Source organism: Rousettus aegyptiacus, unplaced genomic scaffold (genome assembly GCF_014176215.1).
Source record: "Rousettus aegyptiacus isolate mRouAeg1 unplaced genomic scaffold, mRouAeg1.p scaffold_m13_p_3, whole genome shotgun sequence".
Taxonomy (NCBI): domain Eukaryota; kingdom Metazoa; phylum Chordata; class Mammalia; order Chiroptera; family Pteropodidae; genus Rousettus; species Rousettus aegyptiacus.
Window position 1 is genome coordinate 31,137,588 of NW_023416306.1, and position 25,667 is coordinate 31,163,254.

Here is a 25,667-nt window from a genome sequence, read left to right on the forward strand (position 1 = left end):
AACTTTATCATTAGGAGCAGAGAATAAGACATTCCTCTCAGAGCGCAGTAAAGGAAAATGAAAATAACCCTTTCTCATGAGGGATTTATTGAGTACAATTGAGAAATTATTTGAAATAATTTTGGTTTAAAAAATAAAAAGTACAGTAGAAATCTCTCCCATTCAAAGCAGTCTGATAAATTATTAAATATGAAAACCATTGTTTTATGCGCTTAAATGAAGCCTAATTAAATTAATTTTAGGTAACAATTTATGCATACGCGGGATAAGGATGATTTTATTGCTTATTTTAAAGTTTCCTCTCTATGCTTTAAAGTTTTCATCTTTCCACATAGTAGAAAAATATTGCTTAGTAGTCCAAAAACAGAGTTCCAGCTGGACCCCTATCAGGTATATCGGAAGAGAGCTCAGCTACAGGAGTGATTCTGGTAACAGGCAGAGAACATTGGGAGCATTTAGCATCAATGACCAAATTACCTCTAAGATTCCTTTAGGTACTATTTCTAGACTTATTTACTATTACTCCTAGGAGGAAAATTTGGTGTTCCTCTCGTAATGAAACTAAAATAGCTCAGATTTTTATATCAGGAAGTGATTTGGAACCATCTAGACTTGCTATGGCAACTCTCAGCCCATTCCTTTATGGGCACCCTACTACAACACCCAAGCAAAGGCCCGTGGACATAATTCAGATGTCTTTAGTCGCATGCTACATCTCTTTGCTTAGCTGTTATCTGCCTGTCTTGCCTCTCAGACCTAAAAGAAAGATTTTAAAATCAAGTTTCAGTGTTGGGTTTACTATCTTGGTTTTCAGAAATGACCAGAAAGGTCATTTGGCTACCTTTGAAGACTGGATTAAAACCAAAACAATGGAAAAGAAGTACTGCTTCCTATTAGGGGATTTTAATGCAGAATCTATAAACAAACCACTAGTCACATTTTTACTTGATGTCTCCTTATAATTCCTAATTCTTTTTATTATTTTTTTTTTGTAATTCCTAATTCTTATAGGATTTTTGTGTTAAATATTACAGGTAAGAGACTTTGATTTTGGCAACTAAATCCTAGCAGAGACCTAGTTCTGGATTTGTGTATATTCTCTAAAATTCCTTGTGGAATAGAGCATGGTTCTCTATTTGGGGGGCAATTTTATCTCCCTGGGGACATTTGGCAATGTCTGGAGATAATTTTAATTATTGTGGCTAGAGAAAAATACTACTGGCATCTAGTGGGTAGAAGCCAAGCATGCTGTTAAACATCCCATAGTGCACAGAACAGCTTCCCACATCAAAGAATTATCTGGCCCCAATACCACTAGTGCTAAAGTTAAGAAACCCTGGGAACAGGTCATGGAATTAGCATAAGCCTGCTTATTTCCAAAGGATTTTTGCTTCCTGGAATGCCCAGCAGGTTTGAGGGAAGTTGTTTTCTCAGAGAAGCCTAAGAAGAGGTAGTTTTCAGGAGAAGAGGGTTCTGTTTGTGGAATAGTGAGTGGGCAAGTGGGAGACATGAAGCTCCTGAGTTGGCCCATCTTCAGGAAGCATGGCATAGGCTCTGCTTGGACATAGTGCAGTCCTGACACTAGCTTCCCTGGCCTATCCCTCCCATGGGACTGTGGTAATTTCCAAAACTCTTCTGATTAACGGAATGTTGGGCGCATGCTTATATCCTCAGAGAAGTCTTTGGTCTTTTTTGTTCAGGTAAAGAGAGGTGTCTCATGGTGAAATAGAATCTCCCCATTTCTTCTTACTCTCTCCCAGATTAAAAAAAATTAACTCTCAATCCATGTAATACTTTTCTTTGGTGTTTGTTTTCCCTAAAGGCTGTAGAAAAGGAATTATAGAACAGGCAAAATATACACTTAACATGAAATTGTTATTTACAGGGTAAAAGAACTAAAGAAAAGCATTAAGTGTTGCACTTCAGCTACCAGTCGAAATCGAACATCTGGAAACTCTTCTCCAAAACGAATTCAGAGCTCCCCTGTGGCCCTGCCAGGGGACAAGTGTTCTCCCAAAAAAGTCAGGCTGGGGCTTCAGCAGTCACTCACAGTGGCACCTGGCTCCGCAAGAGGGAAGGCTCATCCTCTGGCCAGCCACCCACCCAACATCCCTTTTACTTCTGTACCTAAAGTCCATGGCACAAAATGTGGATCCAGAGGGAATCCTCCCCAAGAGTGGGTCATTCAGACTAACCCTGTCAAAGGAACCATGCGGTCTGGACATTTAGCTATAAAAAAGGCAGAAGAGTCAACTCTACTGTGCTCTGAGAAAAATCAAATCAGCAACAAAATTGCCCCTGGCCCAGGAGAAGACATGGTGCATGGTAAGCTGCCCTCTAAGTGTAAGAAAGTGCAGACTGTGCAGCCCGTGCAGAAGCAGCTTGTGTCACGAGGTGAGCTCCCCTTTGGCTGTATCCACCCCTTGGCAGAGTACAGTCAGGGCAGCAATGGCGCACCTGCCAGGTCCGCCTCTGAAGCTCGGACAAACATCCCTCCACATCAGAAGGAGAGGGAGGAACATTTGCGCTTTTATCACCAGCAGTTCCAGCAGCCACCTCTCCTCCAGCAGAAGTTAAAGTACCAACCACTGGAAAGGCTTTTATGCCAGTACAGACCCCAGGAAGGGCAGCTCCAGAATGAGACCCCTCCTCCCTTCCGCTCTTATTCCGAGAGCCACGATGGAGCCCAAGCTGAGGACCTTGATGACAGTGATTTCAGTGAGGATTCTTTCTCACATATCTCCAGTCAGAGGACCACAAAACAGAGAGACACTGTGGAAAATAGCGAAGGCTCGTTCTTCCTTCATCAAAGGGAACAAGGTCCTGAGGAGCAGGTGGCCGAAAGGCAGCAGAGTCTGTTTTTTAGCCCCATGACAGAAGGTGATGAGAAGGCTCTAGCTGGAAGCTGGATGTATTCCAGGGACCCCATAAGCCACAGAAGAGCAGCCCTTGATCACAACCTCAGCCCAAGTAAGGTGCCCTTGGACTGGAGCAGAGAGGAAGACTCTACCTCCTCAGGGCCCTCTCCTAGAGACAACCTGGCAGAAAAGCCTTACTGCTCACAGGTAGACTTTGTATATAACCAGAAAAGAGACAGCAGCTCTGCCTTTGATCTCAGACAGGATGCCTTCAGGAGTGAGGTTCCTAAGCAGGCTGAGGGCAGCTTGCAGTCCCTAGAGGAAGGTGGTTTCACTTTCTCACTCTCCCTCATTGCAGTTCCTGACCAGAGAGACACAGTCAGCACATCTCTGAGAGAAGTCAGTGAAGACAGCCCAAATGTGGCTACCACTGCAGTGAAAAACAGTAAACTTTTCCAAGAAGACTCTAGAGAGGAATTAGACACATGCTCTGAGTATGCTTCTGGACTGATGGCTCCCCTCACTGTGTCCCTCCTCGAGAACATAGATGATGAGGGGTCTCCTCCCTTGGAACAGCCAGCCCAGACTGAGGCTGTACACAGTCACGTGGCAGCAAGCATAGAGGGGCCAGCTGTGGGCCACACAGTGTCATGTGGTGATCAAGAGGCAGTCCTGCCAATGTCTTCAACTGGGCACCGGTGGCTCTCGTCATCTCCCCCTGACAATAAGCCTAGTGCCGATCTTCCAGCTCTGTCTCCATCACCCATCCGTCAGCACCTGCCTGACAAGCTGCCTGACAGGGAGGCTGACTTGGGGGAGGCCTGCCAGAGCATGGAGACTGCACTCTTCTCCCAGGAACATGAGGCTAGTGAGCAGTATGATGCCGATGCTGAGGAGACAGAGCTGGGCAGCTCCCAGGGATTCCCAGGAAAGCCATTCCCCATTATACATACTGGAGGACCCCACTGTGGGCCTACCTCCACCCCGCAAACAGAAAGTAGTGATGTGGCTGACCAGCCCTTGGCCCAGGAGAGAAAGCATCTGGCAGATCTTGGTTGGCAGGAGCTGGGTTTGTCCACAGACCCCATCAGGTTGACCTCCTACAATGAGGACATCGAATGGCTCAAACACAGGCCAATACGAAGGTGCTTAACAAGACCCAGCTCTCCCCTGGTCCCCAGCTGCTCTCCCAAGACTGCCGGGACACTCCAGCCCACCCTGGGGCACGCACAGTAAGTTGGGCTTTCCCCAAGACTTGAGCTCCTACTCCCAACCCAGCTTAATTTCATGTTTTGTCTGTTCTGGGGATGTCTATGGTTGGTTCAGTGTCAGTTGTACTATGACTAGGGAAGGGCTTTGTTAAACTTTTCAAGGGAATCTGCTTAGGTGCATCTGACATAAATAGCAGGAATAAAACATATTGGAGCAGGCCTGCCAGAGTGGGTGGACCCTCGGTCTGGGAAAGCTGAGATGTGAGTGAGAAGGGGGAATCTGTCCCTGTTAAAGCAAGCCTGTGACCTGTGGTGAGGTCAGAATCCTCTTCTTCATTCTCTTGGATCTTTGTTCCTGGAAGTGCTGCTCAGGGACCCAGCAGCTGCCATCTCATACCTTCAGAGCTAAAGCAGGTTGGGTACCTTCCAAGATGGGGAAGGTAAAAAACAGAGGATGTGGTTTGTGCTGCTTTTCCCAAAAGATGCTATGTATGGTGCAGCAGCAATGAGACAGTAGCCTTCGAGGATGTGAAAGAAAGGAAGCAGTGAGATCTAGCAGGGCCCTTCTCAGCATCAGAAGCCTAGGCGCTAGAGGGCAGGGTGAGCCTGTGGGAGCAGATACTTCCTTTATGAGGCTGCAGCCCTTTTCTAAGCTTCCTGATACCTAGGCCAGCTGTCTTTGTCTGCTGCTCACTGGTACTCGGGCCAGGACCATGGACAAAAAGAAGGGCATGCAGGGATGTACAGGTGAGGAGCCCACCTCTTCCAGGTAGATAATCTTGCTGCCTCCCTGGTCTCAAACCATCAGGGTATGACAAAAGGCAGATCCTCCAGTTTCTAGCTCAAACCCCCTTGCTTTGGTCCCAGACTTCCCCTAAGAAGTAGGAATGACAGCAACCTAGACAGTAGGCTCTACCTTGTGCCAAGTATGCTAGCCTATAGTGGCACAGCCTTGAGCCTTTCTGCAGGGAAGCTGTGGGCAGTTCCTCTGTAGAAGCAGCACCCAGTCTTGTTCCTTAGTGTACCTGGGAAGGCAGGGGTCAGCTCCAAAAGTCCCTGTCTCTCCCAGTATCTCACTGGTATTCCCTAGTGTCTTAAGTCAGGAGAAGAACATGTGATGGGAGGAGGCGGGGTGAGCCATCCTGGTCAAAGCCTTGACCACTTCAGGCAGAGGCAGCTCCTGGCCTTGAAATGGGACTCAATTCCAGAAAGCTGCCAGAAGATGGAAGGCCTGGAGGCCCACAGTGTGCTCTCTGGTATTCCCAGGCAGGTGGTCATTCGAGCACACCAGGAACAGCTGGATGAAATGGCTGAGCTGGGCTTCAAGGAGGAGACCCTGATGAGCCAGCTGGCTCCTAATGTAAGTGCTCTTGTCCGGACCCTTGGGGGCTGTTGGGAATTAGCCTTCAGCTAGTTTGATGGTCAGCTTTATTTGCTGTGGTTAGTGTCGGGTGAGGGTCTGCTGTCATATTTTACCCATTTTGAGGCCTTGGGCTTTCTCTTGCTATTCCTCTGAGATAGCCTGAAGGAGTGCAAGGACAGGTGGAGATGGTACCACACTCCCCATTCCCAGGCTAAAATGTTTCTGGCCTCTGTCCTTCACCATTGCGCCTTCCTAGTGGCTTCCTGGGGCCCCTCCTTGTGACAGTAACAGTGGAGCCATGTGCAGACCAGAGGTACTTTTACGAAAACACCCCTCTACCCTGAAAGAGACTTCTCTATGTATAGTGCCTCAAATGTAGAGAGGTGGGGCCCACCCTGTGCCATAGTGACTATCCTGCAGGTTTTCCAGCTGGAGGGGTCTGGGCTCTGAAATCTTCCTGCAGGAGATGGGACTACAAAAACAGATATAGGAGAGGGCCAGCAACAGCTCCATTTGCTTTTCGTTTCCTATCTCAGGATTTTGAAGATTTTGTCACCCAGTTGGATGAAATCATGGTTCTGAAATCCAAGTGCATCCAGAGTCTGAGGAACCAACTGCAGCTATACCTGGCCTGCCACAGGCTGTCTGAGGCCCCTGAAAGGACAGTGGTGTCTTAGAGCAAGATCCATACACTGTGAGGTGGCGGGGGTCTCAGGGGCTGGAGAGGCCTCTGCCGGGTCCTTCCTACAGATAATAGAACCCACTTCCTGGTCCTGCCCACATTAGCCTCCATAGCTACACATGGGCTTGGCTGGGCCCCAGCTGTTCTCTCAGGGCCAAGCCTCTGTTCTCTCAGTTCCGGGCACAGAAGGATCTTAATGTACCCCTCCCTTTTCTCTGAAGCTAGAAGAGAATTTGTCTTACTGACCCTTGTATGGAAACACACCTGGGTCTAATAATCTTGTAGATGTTTCTGAATTTTGGAATTAAAGGATAGGTGGTCACTGGTAACCTAGAGGCCACAGATCACAAACTGGGAAAGATAATGCTGAGCCCAAGAGCTGTATCATCTGAATTCTGCGCCTTTCTTCAGGACTTGGCCAAAAACTAAAACATCGGTACTCGTGGGGTGGGGGCGGAATGAGTTCTGTGTCATGATTTGGGGATTTAGGTTGGCTTTTGAAATGTAAGAAGAATGAACCTTGACTTGATGTGTCTTTAACAACAGCAGATGTGGGACAGGCTTTATGCTTCCGGTTCCCCTTCCTTCCGGCAAACCAGAATTGAGACAGAAGAGAGTGCCTACGTCAGTGTGTTACTGTTTTCCCATCTCTGCCTTTTGCTGGAATGACCAGCCTGTTACAAGCCCTAGTAGCCCTCATACTCCTGTGGCATTCCTGGCTCCTGTTTGAGACTCCTCACCTACCACACCCATTCACAGAATGAAGAGCTAGAGGATCTCAGGCAAGTCCATCTTGTAGCCTCACCGTCATGCACAGTCACCCTGGCTGCCCACTTCCCCTTTCAAGGGCCTGTGTTTAGTGTCTTGGCATTGCATGAAGCAGAGTTTTTACACACACATGCATACACATCTTCATGTGAGTTCTGCTATCTATCTATCTTTCAGCAGGAAGAAGCTTAAGACAAGAAATACATAGTAGCTTCCAGGTGGCCCATCATCTACTAAGGTCACCTTGGGTTAAATCGAGATTCACGTGTCATCCTTGGCCCTGACACCCTTTATGGTGTGGAACATTAATTTCCTACTGGTTTAGGACAACTTTTTAAGGTTTTAAAATGAGGACTTGAAGGCCAGAAGAGGGGCTACCTGGCGTTGAGACTGTAGCCCTGCTACCTTTCGTCAGCTTCTAGCCATGCCTGATCTGACCACCAGAGGGCAGCCTCTTCCTAGCTTGGTGCTTCCTGGCCTAAAGTCTCTGCAGTCCCTCAAGTGATCACTAAAAGGATTAGAAACACACCTCCAGCCAAGAGCACAAGAGGGACTGTGGGACAGTAGTAATTATAAGGACAAGAAATTTATGGCTAAATCTGGTTCTATCAGATATAGCAATACCACTGAAAGCTGGTAAAGCAGTCTGAATCCAGTCCTACCTGTGGCATAAATGCCTGGTGCTACTCCTAAGAAGAGAGGCTTCTTCCTCATTTCTGGGTGATTCCCCTGAAGGCCCAGCCTGTTTCACCTCAACAGCCAGTGTTGCAGGAAGGCATGCATCCTTGGCCCAGAGACCAAGCTAGGTCAGGTTTAAACAGACCTTCATCTGGGCCCCACAGGCTCTAGAATGAAGAAAATACTGAAATGACAAAATAGGTCCTATTCAATCCCCAGCAAATCTAAGCAAGAAATCCCTTTACCACTCACTGACTCCTACCCCTCAGTAAAACAGCTTTTGGCAATAAATTATGACAGCAAGACATACCTTTTAGATTTTTATTAGTAGTTCTCTCTGAAGAATCAAAATAGTTATTAGCAAATTACTTTAGATTCATCAAGACTGTATATCCTTTGTATTTAGATCTTTAATGATGTACAACATAATACAAAACAAACCAAAGAGACTGATTTCTATGACTAGGTGTTATTCATTGTGTCATCCTAGAGCAGGGGGCTGGAAGGAGAGGCTGTTCTCCAAGAACTGAGGTGGAGTTAGTGCTGGGCAACTAAATCATGGCCAGTTTCTCCCCAACTCAGGGCCCAGCTGGGAAGGGGCCAATAATTTCTTAATCTGACAACTGTTTCCTAGAACAGGGGGCTCTAAAATCCCAGTAGCAGACAACAATGTTCCAAAACAAGCCAGAATAAACAGGTTAGGGCAGGGAAGCATGGTAACTGCCTGGCAAAAGAGGCAAATGCGCAGCCCCACGGGGAAAAGGGCATTCTTTGCACCTCAGACATTGCAGAGCCAGTGTAACACTAAGAGACTTTGTTAAAAGGGGGGAAAAAATAAAACCCTGGAAGAACCTTTCAATTGCACTCAACCTGGATTAGAGTTCATTCCACCAGTGCAGAGGAGGGAAGCATCCAGCCCCAGAGCAGCACTGAGTCTGGCCCTCCCTCCCCCTTCTCCCCAACTACTTTCGGCAGCCGGGCCAGGTTTCAGCTGAGGACATACAGACCCCAGGAAAACCAGAGAAGTCTCTGGAGGGCCAAGGTGGGAAGGACACTTCTCAAAATATAAATACATTTTATATGGAAGGAGCCAGGACAGTTCTGGGGACATTCACACACCCAAATCTTCTCAATTTTCTCCCCAGCACAAGGCCTAGGCTCAGAGAGACTGGCAAGCACAGTCTTTATACCTGACCTTTCACCCCCAAAAGAAAATCTGGAAGTGTGCCCCTTCTTCCCCATGGGTGGGCTCCTCAGGGCCTCTTGCAGGGGTGGTTCTGTGGCAGGGCTTAGGCAGGGCCTGGTCTCAGCTGGCCCCCGCCCGAGCCATGAGGTCTTCCAAAGCATTGTCCTGGTCATTGTTGTGTAATAGCAGAACTTCCTTAATGTCTTTCAGTTCAAAGCCCATTTCCTTGAATTTGCTCATTAACTGAAGAAACTCCATCATCTAAAGAATAGAAGAAAATACAGATTAAAGGGGTCTTGCCACACAGCACAACTGAGTGGAGAAATATGAGTACAGAGGGTTGCTTGAGAGAGTTTGCACCCTTGTCCAGAGCCCCATGAGCCTCTCTAAGGTCCCCCAAAAAGCAGAGGAGTGCTGTGGAGGAAGCCAGGGCAGACAGGTTGAGGCCACAGCCTATCATCTCAGAAGCCACACCCAGTGCTAACTCTTGGCTGACCTTCATTCCACTGCCATCACCCACATCCACACTCCTAACAGGGCAGACTACTAAACTCAGAGGCAGCTGTTCACTGGAGAGCAGGCTAAGCAAAGTGACTGGCAATCTTGCAAGTCATCCAAAAATATGGCTTTTTGCCCATGTAATTTTTCCCTTCCCTTCCCTGGGATTCTAGGTGGTCTTCAACCCACTGATTCATCTGAGCCAAACACCCAAACTAGCCAAATGCCTGTCTGAACACTTGAGAGACTATGTTTCAACTGCCTCTGCCTGACATCACTGGTGGGGAAAAGGGGTTGTGGGCCAGGAAGCAATCCAGAACAGACCACTTTGTCTCTCCTTTCCAGAGGGTTCCCATGAAGCATGAAGGTTCCTACCTTTTCCTCTGAACACTGGTGCATTTCCAGAGCCTCCTCCACTAAAAGAGGGTCAAAGCCCTTCTCACAGAGCTGTCCATGTACAAAGAGATAGTCGAGAATCTAAGAAAAGAAACAAAAGGTCTGAGCACCTAAGTGCCACTCTTGTCTGTTTCCCAAGAGTCTTACACAAACCAGCAAGTGTGATGTGTGCTCCCCGCCCTGGTTATTAGATCCTGGACTGAATTTGATTTTGTGCCTTGAACTGCGTCCAATACAGCAGGACCTCAGTGACTATCTGCTGAACAGACAGGCACACCCTTCTAAACATGAGTAGGCATTTTTCAAAGGAGTTCCTGTCACAGCTGACTTATATCTCCCAGAACATCAACTCCACAGCCTGGGTAGGATATTCTTCTAAGATATAGCCCAAGTCAAAATGCCCCTAAGGTTTAAGACTACAGTACCTATTTGGAACTACCTGGGCAGCTATAACAGAGAAGGCGGTAGCTAGATATGAGTCCAACAGCTCCAATACTCCCAAGGCTTTTCCTCTGCTTAGGTCCCAGAGCAGCCTCAAAGCAGAAGCACAGCTGCTGAGGCTACTGGTTACCCCAACAAAGTACCCTGATTACCTCGTGACTCACAGGAACGGATGTTGGTCCTGTGAGTCTGAGGGGCTTTAGGATAGAGGCAAAATACTAATCGAGCACCAGAGGTCTGGGACCTCTCTCCTGACTAATCCTCCACCACCCTGCTGACCAACTGCTCACCTGCTCAATATTCTCTCCTTTCTTCTTCATGGCTCTCAGGACACACTCATATGAGTAGCCCATGTTGACCACAGTCTCCACACACTGCTGCTCGCTAGGTGATAGCGTCTGCAGTTCAGAATAAGCTTGGGGACAGCCAGGAGTGTTGGGCACTTGTGACGCTGAGAAGTTAGGAGTTGTGACCTGGTGGTGGAGAAACAACAGGATCAAGGCAAGAAGAAAGATGTGGCAAGATGATCAAGGCAAGAAGAAAGAAAACGTCACTAAGGTGGCCCAGTCCAGGGGCTTACCATCTGACAATCAAACCCCTAGTCAAGCAGTCAGCCTGAAAGAAAGGGCCAGGCTGCTGGCCAGACATCCTGAAGAGGAATGAAGAGGAGTAGGGGAGCTCCAGGTGAGGGAGGGAAAAGTAGGAAAGACACCTGCAATGTGAGTCCTCTGCTCTTAGCTCACCTTGAAGAATGAGAAAGCACCACAAGAGCCACGTGATTGTCCATGCTCAAATCCTCTGGGTTTGAGCTGGAGAAGTTCTAAGACTGCCCATAGGACTGAAGCCCAAGCTGGCTGCTATGATTCCTCTCCATAGCTTCAAGTATCCCTTTCTTACACTATTACATCTCAGAGTCCTGAAGGGATCATTCACCTCAAACACCAACTCTCCCAACAATGTGTCTATCCTCACTTCTATCACTGGGCTGGGCAGAGACTGTAAGCGTGGTTCGCACACATGGCCAGCTCAGGGCCCCAGAGCTTTGAAGGCATTTATTTGACCTAGGCCCTACACCATGCACTGTACTTCGATTCCCTGCTACAGCTGCTGTCCTACAGAGCCAGGACTGAAACCCTCCCTTAAGTACAGGGCCCTGCCTCTACTGCACTGTCCACGGGCAGCCTGCTCCCTGCCACCCAGCCTTACTGACTCCACTCTGACTGGTGAAGTCTCATGATTAACTTCTCCCATCACTTCTGGTAATGACTCAGGCCCAAGGCATGCAGGCAGCACACTCCCAGGCCAAAGGACCAAACTACCATGGGAATAAGGTCACAAGCTGTTTTACAGCTCGGCCCAGCTCCTAAGAACCAGGAAAAATGTTTCAACATAATTTTCCTTATTCCCACCCCCCCCCCTTTTTTTTGGTGGTGGTGGGGTGGAGTTAGGAGCCAGGGAGCTTGCTGTCCTAGAAACATGTTCAAAACCAGATGCTCTCCTCAAAGTCAGCTGAGAAAAGCCAAGAAGACTACAGGTCTCAAAACCCATTCTTTCTACATAACCATCTCACTCACAGCACACTCCTGGCAGCCCAGTCACAGGGCTCAGTCATTAGGTTACAGGAGTTACAGCGGGGCAAGGAGACTGGATCACACCAATCTGATCACTCTGCAGGCCTCAGGATTATGTGTCTGTCTCTCAGGGGCAGGCTCTACCTGGGCTTAAGAATACCAACAGCCAAATAGCTTTTTGGTTACACTGCTGATACAGTATGTTAATGTGAGCTCTTAGAGGTTAGTTACCATATCACATGCACTTCTGAATCTTGGGGGCCTGGCAAATAAAAGGCCCTGTTTAACAGTTGTTGATTAAATATAGGTCTATTAGGAATTCAAAAGGAGAATTTAACACAGCAAACTGACACTCCCTCCCCAAAACCCACTAAAATGATAATAAAACGATGAAAACTGTATTAATCTTTAAAGTTGAAAGAGGTAACAGCAGTGGACAATATATTTTGATGAAATTTTATAATACGGAATGCTAATGGAGGCGTGGTGCTATTGGAAGAAATGTAATTATAACTGTGAAACAGGAGAGTCAGTCCACCAGCCCCTCAAGACTTTTTTGAGAGGGGTTCAGTGTTTGGAAGCACAAAGTCCAGATGGGACAGGGCAAGGGCACAAAATCAGTGATCAAAGTAGTAAAATCCTCAGGCAACACCTTTCCCTCTGCAGAAGGCAGAAAGTTTAGTCTCCAGAAAATGTGAACCAGACACCTAAAAAGATTAAAGATACCAGGCACAGTGTTACAGCAGAGAGAGATGCAGGAACCAAAATGGGGATTAAGTAAAAGTCTATAACAACTTTACTAAAACTTCCTTAGCCCTTAAGCAGAATTTTCTGGAGAAACTATAATAGCCCCAAAGACCTTTACATGTTGACATTTTGCAGAGTTCCCCTCAGAGACAACTAACCTTCAATGTATAGTGAAGCTTAATGATCAGCAAGCAATCCCCAAAACACATTCCCCTCTTTTGATAGTTTTCATTTTAGTGCCTCATTCTTAAATGTGAATAGAAGGCCAAGCCACCAACATGAGATACCAAACCAAAGAAAGGAACACACAAAGCACTTGGAAATTTAAAATATGATAAAGTAAAATTTTTACTTAAAAGTTTGTGAGATTTTTTAAAAAGCTATAAGACAGTCAAGGGTATATTCCAGAAAGTAAAACGAAGAGACAGAAAATTTAAAAAGATAGCAAATTAGAACAGTTAAGATCCAACATCCAGCTTATAGGAATTCCAGAAAAACAACAGAAAAAATATCAAAGACCCCCCCCTGCCCTCCCCAATCCCATATTTTAAAATTGAGCCTGAGCCTTAGTTTGAAAGGATCCAGGAGAGTTTAGCACAATGAACAAAAGGCCATCATTGGTAAAATTCAAAACTCCATAAATGAAGAGGTAAATCTTCAGCTACTATATGACAGGAAGTATAAAACTGTCTAAAATTGATAAATTTAAATGAAGTTTGGCAGCAGGGTGGGGATGACTCAGAATGGTGCCGGAATAAGGAATCTTAGAAATCACTGGCACTTATACTTCAATAAAAAAAAAGTTTGTTTTTGTTTTCTAAAAGAGAGCAATGTCTTGAAAATTCTTAAAGGGAAATAATCTTCGACTCAGGAATCTGATCTAGCCAAACTATTATCCACACATGATGGTAAAAGTTAAAACACTTCTGAATATTTGACAGGTCTTTTGGAGCATTTGAATAAAATTAGAAATAGATACAAAGAAACTATGCAAAAAATTTATATGGATCAGTTTATGAGGAAAAAAGCTGCAAAAAAAAAATCACAGTATACTATCAAAGTGGCAATAAATACCCAATCATAATAATATGAACAATAATATTAACTTACCCAAAATTTGTGATATAAATATGATAGAAGATGTGGGAGAAGATGGAGGGGCTACTGTAAGAGGTAAATCTTCAGCTACTATATGACAGGAAGTATAAAACTGTCTAAAATTGATAAATTTAAAAAAACAATATAAGCATTTTATTTAGAAACAGAGATAATTTCGAGCAGAAATAGCTTAGAGTTAAAAGTACTAACAGGAAGTAAAACTGGAGTTGGGGAGAGGTGAGACAGGGAGCTACTGTTTTTCAATATAAGCCTTTTAAATACTACTCATTTTCATTTAAATGTACTTGTATTACTTTGATAAAAATAAGTTCATTTTTAAAATCTAGAGACGGAGAATATAAGAAATGATCATTTGATTCAAACACCTAAAAGTGAAGACATTCTATATGTCAAAAATGATTTAAAATACAATTCAAAAGCAAACCGGCACTCTTATGCTTACTAATCACAATTAGTAAACTGAGAACTCAGAAGTATAAAAGAAAAGGCAGGAATATTTTGTTGAAATATCTATGAAAGAGGAAGCAATGTATCCACACCTGGAGAAAGACCCAATGATGGCAGGAGCCTATTAACCTGTGAGCAGAGCAAGGACCCTGAATGGCTGGGGGAAAGTGAGAAGAGACACTGACTAGGGTTAGGTCAGGGAGTTTTATGCTGGATTCAGAATAAGGGCACACTGTAAGACTGTTCCTCTCAAGATGATCCCATGGATTTCCCAACTTGTAGATTAGTTTAATATAAACAGTAAAATGTTAAATCTAAATCTGAAAAATAAGACCCAAACATTGGGCCAACATTGGCCCTAATATAGCCAACAAGAACCAAATTCCAGGAATAGTTCCCAGGGAGTTCCTAAATGAAGGATGTTTATAGCCTGGTTGACCACCACCACTCTTCATCCCCACCCTGGCTTCAAGTCACTAACTACCCTGGAGAGAAGAACTTCTCTCACAGGGTAAAGTTCTCACTGTGGGGTTCAAAGACTCACAGTGAGATAGGGGACCAGAATGGAAACCAGGCTTTGCTCCTTAAAGTGTCATGACTTCCTTAAAAGAACACTGTAACTCCAGCTCTGTTTATATCTGCTCCTTGAAGGCAACAAGTCCTCGAGCTAACAAGAAACAGGCTCCCTCCCACCCTGAAACAGATGGGTCCAAAAGAAACTCCACAATCAGGTGGGTCAAAGAATGATTAGTGTTCTGGTTTGAGAAAGACCTCTGCCATTAGTTCATCTAAGTTGTTACTGTACCTTTAAAAGGGCAGGGACTGGGCAGGGTGGCGGGGTGGGGGTGGGGTGGGGCACTGCTGGCTGAGGATCTCTAATCTTTCCCAGAGCGCTTTTAATTTCTCTAAAACATACAATGAGTCATCATGATGGAGTATCCTGCTGACCACAGCCCAACAATGAACCAGGAAGAATTAAGATAAAGCCCATTCCTAGGAGGTAACAATAGAAGTGTTACACACTCTACTGAGTTTATCTGAGCCAAGGTCTGTGGAAGTTTACATGCAGCAGTTAGCTCTCTGACAAAGGAAGCACTGACAGACACTTATTTACCAAAAATACTATTGCTGGGACCTTACACTCGCTGTAAGCAGGCCAAGACTCATCTTTCTACCAACTAATAGCAGGCTTGTTATGGTCTCTGATAGATGTCCCACCAATACAATCAGGCTCCTTTCTGGCTCTAAATACTGTCTTTGATATACCATCATTTAAAAAATCTGTGGACTGGTGTAACAAGATCCTTGGACTTCTATGATTTCTATCCTAGAGTATAACAATGTATCGTTCTGTGCTGCTGAAACAACCACATCAAGACCTAAGCCTATACACTCTGTGACAAAGTAACCTTACTGAATATGGAAATTTTTGTGTGTGACAAAATCAGATTTTCAAGACACAAGCTGCAACATTTTTTATCAACCCATACTCAACTCTAAATCTGAATTCCTACCTTTCCCTCTCCCTACCTTTGGAGAAAACGTTACAATTCACAGTAGTGAGCAGGAAAAAAAAAGGTAATATTAGAATTAAAACCTGCAGGTTTAAAAGTGATGAATTTCTACCTTTCGCTTGGACTTCCAATACAAATTACTCTCAGTTACTAAGGCACCACCCAGTCTGAAGAAACATAACCTCAAATTATCTGAAACATGGTACACACAAGAACCAAACTTCAAGGCAGAATGAAATGGAGGAAAGCAGGAGTACAAAGCAACCTTTAAAAAACATGAAGAAAGGTAATAGTTTAAAAGTACAAAGAAAGTCTTTAAAAAATGCAAACACAAGACATGCGGCACAGAAATAAAATTGATTAGGCAGGAAAATACCATTCACATGACATATGTGATCTTTAAAAAAAAAAAAAAGACCAAGAGATGCAGAGAGGAACAAGCCCACATATTCACAGTAAGTACACAGCTAATAATCCTTATCCTCAGGAAAACTAGAACTACATATATAAGCAAGGTCAATTTGGTCGAATTTAGAAGTCTTCAGAGTTTTAATTTAAGGGGATTTAAAAGGCTTACCGTGGGACCTGTATTTGGAGGTGATGATTCTTCTGTGCACATAGACAAGACAGAGAGGGAAGGCATCTGGGAGATCATATCAGAAGGATTCAGGGTTGGCACCTCTGTGCCAGTGTCCAAGTTCAAAGCTGAAAGCCCAAGAGTATGATGCCCATTGAGCTCACTGGCACTGCTTTGGGTGGAAGGCTTTAGGGAATTCTGGAACGTGCCATTGCGGAGGCAGGATGTGCTATGGAAAGTGCTTGCCAGCTTGGCTGTTTTCTGATTGCTGTCATCAGAGTCAAGTTTGGGGAATGACAGAGACTTGATATTGCTTACTGCAGGGATGGGGGGAAGGGACACTTTGGAAGACAGCGACATCTTTTCACAGTTGCCCAACTGTGGTAAGGTTATAAAGCCATTGGGTTTGTGAAGAGGCTTGAAATCTAGTGTTGCCCGCTCCAGGGATGCTAGGACCTCTTCATCCTGTAACACAGACCCAGAGCCTCCTCTAGGCAAGTTATTGTCCAATAACTGAGCCACAATAGGTCCAGTGGTTCCTACCAAAATGTTTCTCAACTCTTCCTTCTCATCAATAGTTTTTAACTCCAGATTATCAAATGGGTCTTCTTCACACTCGAAGTCAGCAGGATTGAAATCTGCCTTTGTGTGGGGTGGGCTGAGAACTTTCTGTTTCGTGGCACTGCTGCTGACCCGAGTTGGGGTGAGGATGCTGTTGTGCTGTAAGCTGGCAAGGATCGGGTTAATAGGAGGTGGCATTGTGGCTGTACAGTGAGTCTTGGAGAAGCTCATTTTTCTATCGCCCTCCGGGCCACTCTTAGAATTCACTTTAGCTTCTGCTTCCTCAGCCTTAAGCTCTTCCCGCTGGGCTTCTTGGATTTTCTTAATGTCTTCAGCCCACTCAACGGTTTTCTTTTCCAAGGAGAAATCATACTGTAAAGATATCGCAAAGAAAGGAGGTGTGAACGAACTCAGGGTGGCTGCCCCTCCTCAATGTAATTCTCCTACCCAATTCACTTCCCCACTAAACACAAGGTGAACTAGATGATCCCCACTCAGTAAGACTAAGGCTTCTTAATCTTATAGGAATGAAACTACACTCCTAGCTTTTCTAGAAATTAACTAGAAAGAGCTCCCCCACCTCTGATCCTATGCACCAGGACAAATATTACCTTGCCATTACCCTTGTTTCTCTTCCTTCAGACTATTTCCCTTCCTAAATTCTTCACTGATGACTCAGAGCTCAGCCACCTCCTCTATGAAGCTTTCTGGATGGCCCTTTCCTTCCTCTGAACTCTTATAAAGTATTTGCCTATACAATTTGATGCTGAGCATGTGACCACATGTAACTTTAACCTTTCTCTAAACACTTCCCCAACAATATCATAAGCCTCTTATGGGCAGCAAACTGAGCTTTAGGCCCTCTTAAGGTCTCTATTATCTAACACAATGCCCTTAATAGATCCTGTGCTCAATAATAATAGCACTTAACATTTAAAAAACACTTACAAGGTACATGCATGATTCTAACTAAGTGCAGTTTATGTATTAAAGTCTCTAGATTTTCTCAACAACCCTTTAAAGTAGGTACTATTGTTATCCTTGCTTTATTAGGGCTATGCTCAAGGTAACAAAAACTAATAAGTGGTAGAGCCTGGATCTGAACCCGGGCAGTCTGACTATAGAATCTATGCTTCTTAAGTCATTATCAAATTATAATGAACAGACTGTACTCTAAATGCAGGAAAACTGCTTATGAAAAAATCTAGACATATTCAAATTAATATTTTACAGTGTAAACTGCACAAGGATTGACTTCATGGTTCCTTAATAATACCTTAACGCATGGCTCAATTTACAAAAATTTCATTTGCACACTTGAAAAAAAATACACTTATAATATAAAAAGAAATTCACCTAGCAACAGGAGAAAACAAAGCCTTTGCTGGTCACTCTAAAGCACCAAAGCTAAACAATGTCTGTGTGCACGTTCAAGGTTGGAGACACATTAAGAATCAAAAAGAGAGGGAAAGGAGAAGAAATAGGCCTACCTTGCAGGAGTTTTAAACATAATAAAGTACCTCTGGTAATTTCCGTGCATTTTGGTTTTAAACAACACAAGAGAAGCCTGGAAATGCATATGTCAAGTTCCTTTCATCCTCGGGCCTGCTTCTGGGCCCCAGAAAGACATCTAGCAGCAGAGTGAGTGAGCAGAGTGAGAGAAGAGCACTTTGGCTGCTGCTTGTGGAAGAAATCCAATTTGGCAACTGGTTTCCTCCACCAAAAACTAAGGCCATAACCAAGTTCCTGACACCTAGAAACACAGGTCTCTGAAGTTTTACTCCCAAGAATAATTGGAAATTTCTTTCCTTTTTTTATAAAAGCTATACTGAGCTTTTGTTTTTTTAATTACCAAAGTAATGTAGAATACTTAGAACATGGGGGGGGGGGCAGAAATATCACAGTGAAAAAATAAGAATATGGTTTGAGTGTACAATAATAAATAATAACAGCAAAAACATTTATGGAATACCAGGAACCAGGGTAAGCATTATAAATGCATTATTTTATTTAATCCTTATAACAACTTGAAAAGCTAATTATCCCCATTTTACAGAGAAGAAATGGAGGCTTGGAGAGTTTAAGCGATCTGTCCAAGATTACACAGCTATTATATGGCGATTTCAGTCCACGAATGAATGACATCAGAATCCACTTTAAATCGTGACACTAAGGGCCACTTCCCATTACTGTAGCTACCACCACCACATTCAATAAAAGCTTTCTGGACTCAGGGTGCAAGGGTTATGTATGTTTTTCTACTGACTCACTGATTAATTTTCAGCTGAAAATTCGAGTTTGTACTACCAAGCAACGGCAGATATGACAGACATAAGAAGCTTCAAGCTAGTTGTCTATGACAGTGGTCCCCAACTCCTCTAGCACCAGGGACAGGTGCATCTATGAGAATCTAATGCCTGAGGTGGTGATGCTAGCACTGGAAGCAGCTGCAAATATAGATGAAGCTTTGGTCCCTCCTACCATTGACCTCCTGCTGTGCAGTCCAATCCCTAACAGTCACAGACCTATATAGGTCTGTGGTCTGGGGACTGGGGTCTCCTGGTCTATAGCTCTAGGTCTGACTCTTCTCTGGATAGGGAGGAGTCCAGAACTAATATCACAGCCAAATCCCCCAGGAAGTACCTAGACAGTCAAAGTTTATGGCTAATCTGCAATTAGAAAACAAAAATTATCCAACTGGCCTACACAGGGAACAGAACTCAGAGCCTTGATCTCTCATTATTAGTGAATACTATAAGTACAGTGGGCACTGATCAAATAAACAGAAAATTTCCAGCATTCGGAACAAATTTTCTAATGGATCAGTGAAGTGGTGAATAATATGAGAACTAATTAAAGATGATGGATGTGTTTTTCAATCATATTGCTAATAGTATCCTGCACACAAGGGGTGTTTACTGAATATTTGTTGTTGTCAAAAAAAAAAAATCACTAGGCAAACAAGGTAAAACTTTATAAGGAAAATCTGTTTTCTGGCTCAGTAAAGTCTCCATACACAAAAGGAATAGCAATTCAGTATTCAAAAATATATAAGATACTGAATACCATTAGTAATTAGGGAAATGTACATCAAAATCACAGTAAGAGACACCTGACAAGGATATACATATATAACCAAAAAGATATTCAATAACAAGGGCTGGCGATGAAGTGGAGAAACTGGATCCCTCACGGAGTACGGGTGGGATTAAATAGCGCAGCAACTTTGGAAATCAGTCTGACAGTTCCTCGAAATATTAAATATAATTACCATATGACCCAGCAATTCCACTCCTGGGTATATATATTCAAGAAAACTGACAGTATATGTCCACACAAAAACCTGTATAAAAATTATTCCGAATAGTCAAGAAGTAGAAACCATCAAAATGTCCATCAACTAATGAATAAACAAAACATGGTATTATCAATACAATGAAACATTATTCAGCCATAAAAATGAAGTACTAATACTTCATTCATAGGACATGGATAAACTTTGAAAACATTATGCTAATGAATAAGCCAGTCACAAAAGGCAATATGTTGCATTATTCCATTTATATATGTCCAAAATAGGCAAATTTACAGAGACAGAAAGTAGTTTTACTGTTTGCCAGGGGCTAGGGGAGAGGGAAAAATAGGGAGTAACTGTTAATGGGCACTGGGTTTCTTTTTAGGGTGATGAAAATGTTCTGGAATTAGATAGCAATGATGGTTATACAACTCTGAACACACGAAAAATCACTTAAAAGGGTGAATTTTATGGTATGTGAATTATATCTCAATAACACTATTATTTTAAAAAGATATAACTGCAATATTCCCACTATGATTACTCACTACATATAGACTGGAAGGTATAACAAAGAATACTTTTTAGAGTAACATGGTGATGCCTTAGTGAATCCTCCAGAAACAAAACAACTTTGCTGGAAGGTATATTTTAAAAAATCTTAAGTCACGAGAAGAAGTATTTGAGTGAACAGTGTACTTTTCTGTTTTCCACGTGACTCCTCTAAAGTATAAGCAACTTGAGGACAGTGATTAAGGCATTTATCTCTATCCTCAGCCTAGAAGAGCACCGCTCAAAAAGCAGCATTCAATAGACGTGTACTGAAGGAAGAAAGGAATTCATATAACATAGGGCTGTATGCTGCCTTCAAAAAGTAATTCTATATGTATTTATATATAACTGAGCTTTAAAGATGAGAAAGCATTTGAGATGAAATTTCAGCACAGTCTAAAAGAGTAACAGCTTTTAGTATGGTGAGAAAGAGAAAAATATTCCAAGTGCAGATAACATGAGAAAAAATCGGTATAGACAGGTACCATACAGTATGCTCGACAATTGCTAGTAACATGGTTTAGAGGGAACATGGAGGATATGATGAGCTAAGAGATTGTTTTGTTTAGTTTTAACTAAATCTTATGTCTAGACTTGATTCAATAAAGATTGGTGAATCACTAAATTTTTGAACAGAGAAATTTGAAAATTTTTAATTTAATTTAGGAATATTATTCTAGAAACAATATGAAAATAGAAGGAAAAGGCTATAATCAGAGAAACCAATGAGAGGCTATTGCAATAGCTCAAGTAAAAAAATAAGGTAAGAATGAACTAGATCGCAAAGAGGAGACATGGCAGAGAGCAAAATATTACCTAACTGGAGTGACCAAGAAGATAATGAAGATATTAACAGAGAAAAGGAAAATAGGTGAATAAGCAAGTCAGACGGGCAAATGGGGATTTGTTTCAGACAAGGCATAGAATCGCAGGAGTACACAATCTAACAGATTACACAAAGTCATAACAGATATATAAACATGTGCGTTTGACAATGAAGCAATAACAGCTATAAGAAATACAAATAAGAGATAGTTTTTTTCTTTTTCATTATACATCAAATTCTTACTCTTTAAATTTTTAAATAGACTAAACTTTAACTAAAAATCACCACTTACCTGTACTTCTCTGACAACCTGCAAACAATCAGGCAAGGAGAAGCCAATAGGTAGACCAACTTTAGCTGGTGTTTTGAATTTGTCTCCTATCTTAAATGGGACATCATCGAGGTAACTGAAAGTCCCTATAATCAAAAATAAAGTAGAAAATATCAGCAAAAACCTTATTTGTTTTACTATAAGCTTATGTCTAGGATACACCATTAATTTATGCTCTCCTAAGACAAGAAGTTATAGGGTTCTTTCTGACCCTAGATCTCTAAGGTAGAAATCCTACTTGATCCTAGCCTTAAAAGGCCTCTCTGCCCTCAACTCTTAATAGTCGCCTACTGGCTCACTGCATTAAGTCACAGTGATTCTCTGTTCCTCAGCCACAACTGGGTCAAACCCACATCAAAAATTCTGCACTGGCTGCTCCCTCTCTCTGGTATGTTCTTTCCTCAGATATTCAAGTGACTTACTCCATTCCTTTGCCTCCCTCTAGTCTTTGCTCTAATGTTGCTTTCTCAGTGAGGCTTACCCAGACCACCCTATTTAAAATTACTACCCCAAAGCTTACCACAACACTCCTATGTTATTGATCATTTCCCCTATAGCACTTATTACCTTCTAACATATTATAAATTCACTTTAATTATACATGTTGTCTGTCTTTCCCAATGGAATGTAAGCTCCTTGTGGGCAAGTATTTAAGGCTATTTTATTCACTGACATAGTCTCAAGACCTACAGCACTGCCTGGCACATATTAGGCATTTAGTAAATACTTATGAATTGATGACAGACTCTCCACAAAAGAACTTCCTTGATTAGAATTTTTCCACTTTAGTAAGGATCACTTTTTAATTAATACAAAGAAATACTCTAGATTGTTTTTAAGACTACATTCTGGAGCGGATGCGCAAATATTTAAGAAGCACAGCACTTATGAAAAAATCAAATAAGACCATAGGAGTCAGAATAGGATCACCAGGAGACACTACTACTTAACTGCTTTAACTCTCTAAAGGGTCTCTGCCTATCATAGCTGAATAACAGAGAAAGACCAAGACATCATCATCACCAATTTACAAGGTCAAACAAAATGAGAAGTGGCTCTTGTCTATAAACTGTCACTAGCTATATACTCCACACTGGACCATGGTTTCTTTTCTGGACCAGGTCTGGGGCTAACTTACTGACAGAACCTTCACAGACAATGAAATAGTAGATAAAATGAATTTTGCTTTTTGAATATTAGCAGGTCAGAGAGGTCTGCTCTGGGCCTAACACTAGTGTTATTTTCTTGAGCGCTCGCAGACAGAATAAAACAATTAGAATTATACCTCTTTTGTGAATATGACTTCGATCCTTTCTAAAAACTCTATAGATTTAAGACTTATCAAGGATAAGATATATTTGTAATCTTATCATTCCCACTCCTGATGTAGGTATTGCTCTGATATACCCAAAACCCTCCATCGGGAAAAAGGCCCCTGGTCCCACTCTTGGGGATAGGCAGTCTCTCTTTTCCATATAACTTCTAGCCAAAAAAACAAACATTTTAACTATTTCTCATTTGGCTAGCAAATTAAATCCATAACTGTGTTCAATTAAATAATTTTTCTGAGACATAACTATAATAATTAACACTCTAGAAACTTTCGAAGTTGATCATACCTTTTAAGTGCTGTTTTCTCCGCTGGCAATAGCTGTCAAATTCCCACTCTTATTTACTTGTTTAATAATTTCTAGTCCTTTAAGAATGAGCTTAAGAACTCCCTTTTCAGTCTTAAGACACCTAGTTCATACCATGCCTCAGGTCTTACCATTCTGTACTGTTAATAGTTTGTTTCTTTATATTCCCCTCTAGAGACTGAGCAAAACTTTGAGTGTTCCTTAATAAGAGATACATATTTCATATCTACATTTCTCAAGTTAGCATCATGTCTGGCAGATGAGATTTGCTAAGTAAACAACAAATAAAGAAGACATGGTCTTATACTTCTGTATTTAACTCTCACCTCCACGTTAATGCACATTCAATATTTACTAAAATTAAAAATGGTTTACCTAAAATGGCAAGGCTAGCAATGAAAATGTTTTAATACAGTACTTACTCAAAATACAAACACATTTCTAAGATTGTGAACAAAGTCACAAAAATCTACTAGGTGCCAAAGGAAAAAAAAAAGTATCAGATACCATCACAGCTTGCCAACGAAACTAAGTGTTGGTTACAACACTAAAATTTTCTCAGTTATAAATGGTTTGTTATAGAGATTAAAAGCAAAGTTCTTTTTAATTTTAAAGAATTTTTATCTGTCTTCTATGAAAATGGGTGTTATTCAAATGTTACTGAAAGTTATAGATTCTAATTTTGGCTGATTAACTGGTAACAAAGCTAAAATTAGCATTTACTAAGAAGCACTGAAAAGAATACAATCATGTTAACAATCACAAAATTAAGTCTTTTAAGAAAATTTGAAGTATACATTCAAAGTTATTCGATACACACACATTACAAAAAATCCTATTAATAGTAACACAAGCATATGAGTATATAAGAAAATTTATTCACAATAATACTACCAAAATTTCTTAATCAGTTCTATTTATGATTGGTAATGAGAAGTTGGGAGGAAAAAATTCTCTACAAAAAGTACTATACTTGAGATATCTGAGCCAAATGAGAATATCTCTCAAAAAAGTGTTCAATTTCCTTGCCTATATTTCAGTTAGGAAACTATAACAATGCTGTATACACTGATGACTTTATAGTTTATAAATGCAACCAGGCCCTGACTTAAGGACAGACAAGAGCAAGTAGAATCCCCTTTAAACAACTGCTGTTTCCCGTCAATAGAACCAATTACAGGGATCTGCTTTAAAAAGTAATTTCATTTCACTATCAAAGCCAATGCCAAAGTGATTTAGCACATCCCCTAACCTTCCATTAGTTCTTTAAATTTTGCTAAAAAAAGATTGAGAAGTTTTGTGATTATTGGGAGGAGGGGGTACGGACAAAGAGCAAAAGGCATTTAAAGAGATGGCAACCACAAAATCAACCTTTTGAATAATGGACAAAGACTACCATAAGTACTTAATCATGCTGTGAAGATTAAAAGACTTTTTTTTTTTTTTTTGCAAATATAACCAACTATGTGCCTTAGGAGCTACTCATTTTATCCAGTATATCAGAATATCTACTTAAACACAGCAATTTCTCAATATATTTTATTTTTCAAATAGACTCAATAAAAACACAATTAACCACATGGAACAGAGAATTAGGCATTGTGGCTAACAATTTCCTGGCTCACCCCAAATACCTTCTAGTTTTAGTCTTTATTACTGAAAATCTTTCTAAAATGTCTGAGCCCATTTTCCTAAGTTCAATTTAGAAAAATACAGCACATCTCTGATGATTGTGGCTGTTTTTGATGTCAGGTTCTGCACATCGCTTACATTAGGCCACAGTGGAAGAGACCAGGCTGCATGTGCTTATGATCTTGTGACCTGCCTGTTTTTCCAGGAAAAAAAAAAAAAGGAAGCGGGGTACAATTCCACGTGGGGGAATAATTCCTAACAGAAAGTAGCAAATCAATTATGCTTAATTCAGGTTTTACTGTTAATTCAAATTGAAGATTCAAACTGAGGTATTTGAAAAAGAACAGATCAAACTTTAGGTGAAAAACTACAATTCCAAGATTAGGTATCACTATCTTAAAGCCTATATCAGGTAACATAAAGTCATAGCTAGATGGACACATGCATACACAATTACACAGAGATCTGCTATAAGATGTGAAGTAGCAAGAAAATGTTAATCACACCCTAACAACAAAACAAGTCAGATAACTTACAAAATGAGCTTTTTAATATACAATGTCTGGCATTCAATCAAAGAAACAAGATTCATCATCAAGAGAAGAACCACTTATCAGATCCAAATCCAGGGATGACCAAGATACTGGAATTATTGGAGAGTTTCAAAATAGCTATAATAAATATGTTAAAAGATCTAATGAAAAAGGTGAACAATGTGAACAGGGGGAATTTCAACAGAGATGGAAATATAAAGAGACAACTAGAAATGGTAGAAAT

The 25,667-nt window shown here is 41.9% G+C and overlaps 2 protein-coding genes across 4 annotated transcripts in view; one reads left to right on the forward strand and one right to left on the reverse strand.

Annotated features, from left to right (window-relative positions):
- KIF24 (kinesin family member 24) overlaps nt 1-6,638 on the forward strand; it is a 50,397-nt gene extending 43,759 nt beyond the window's left edge. The window contains exons 11-13 of the mRNA XM_016130332.2: nt 1,886-4,090; nt 5,336-5,429; nt 5,969-6,638. Of these exons, the coding sequence (XP_015985818.2) occupies nt 1,886-4,090; nt 5,336-5,429; nt 5,969-6,109 (2,440 nt within the window). The 3' untranslated portion in view covers nt 6,110-6,638. The remainder of the gene's footprint in view (nt 1-1,885; nt 4,091-5,335; nt 5,430-5,968) is intronic.
- A 1,229-nt stretch (nt 6,639-7,867) lies between these two features.
- Nucleotides 7,868-25,667, reverse strand: part of UBAP1 (ubiquitin associated protein 1) — a 58,110-nt gene continuing 40,310 nt past the window's right edge. For 2 of the 3 annotated variants that reach the window (XM_016130334.2, XM_016130335.2), the window contains exons 3-7: nt 21,583-21,707; nt 16,057-16,989; nt 10,372-10,554; nt 9,620-9,721; nt 7,868-9,007 (exon numbers count right to left, since the gene is read on the reverse strand). In XM_016130334.2, the coding sequence (XP_015985820.1) occupies nt 8,867-9,007; nt 9,620-9,721; nt 10,372-10,554; nt 16,057-16,989; nt 21,583-21,707 (1,484 nt within the window). In that variant the 3' untranslated portion in view covers nt 7,868-8,866. Of the gene's footprint in view, nt 9,008-9,619; nt 9,722-10,371; nt 10,555-16,056; nt 16,990-21,582; nt 24,091-25,667 lie in introns of those variants that run through there. The other variant, XM_016130333.2, reaches the window with a different exon arrangement.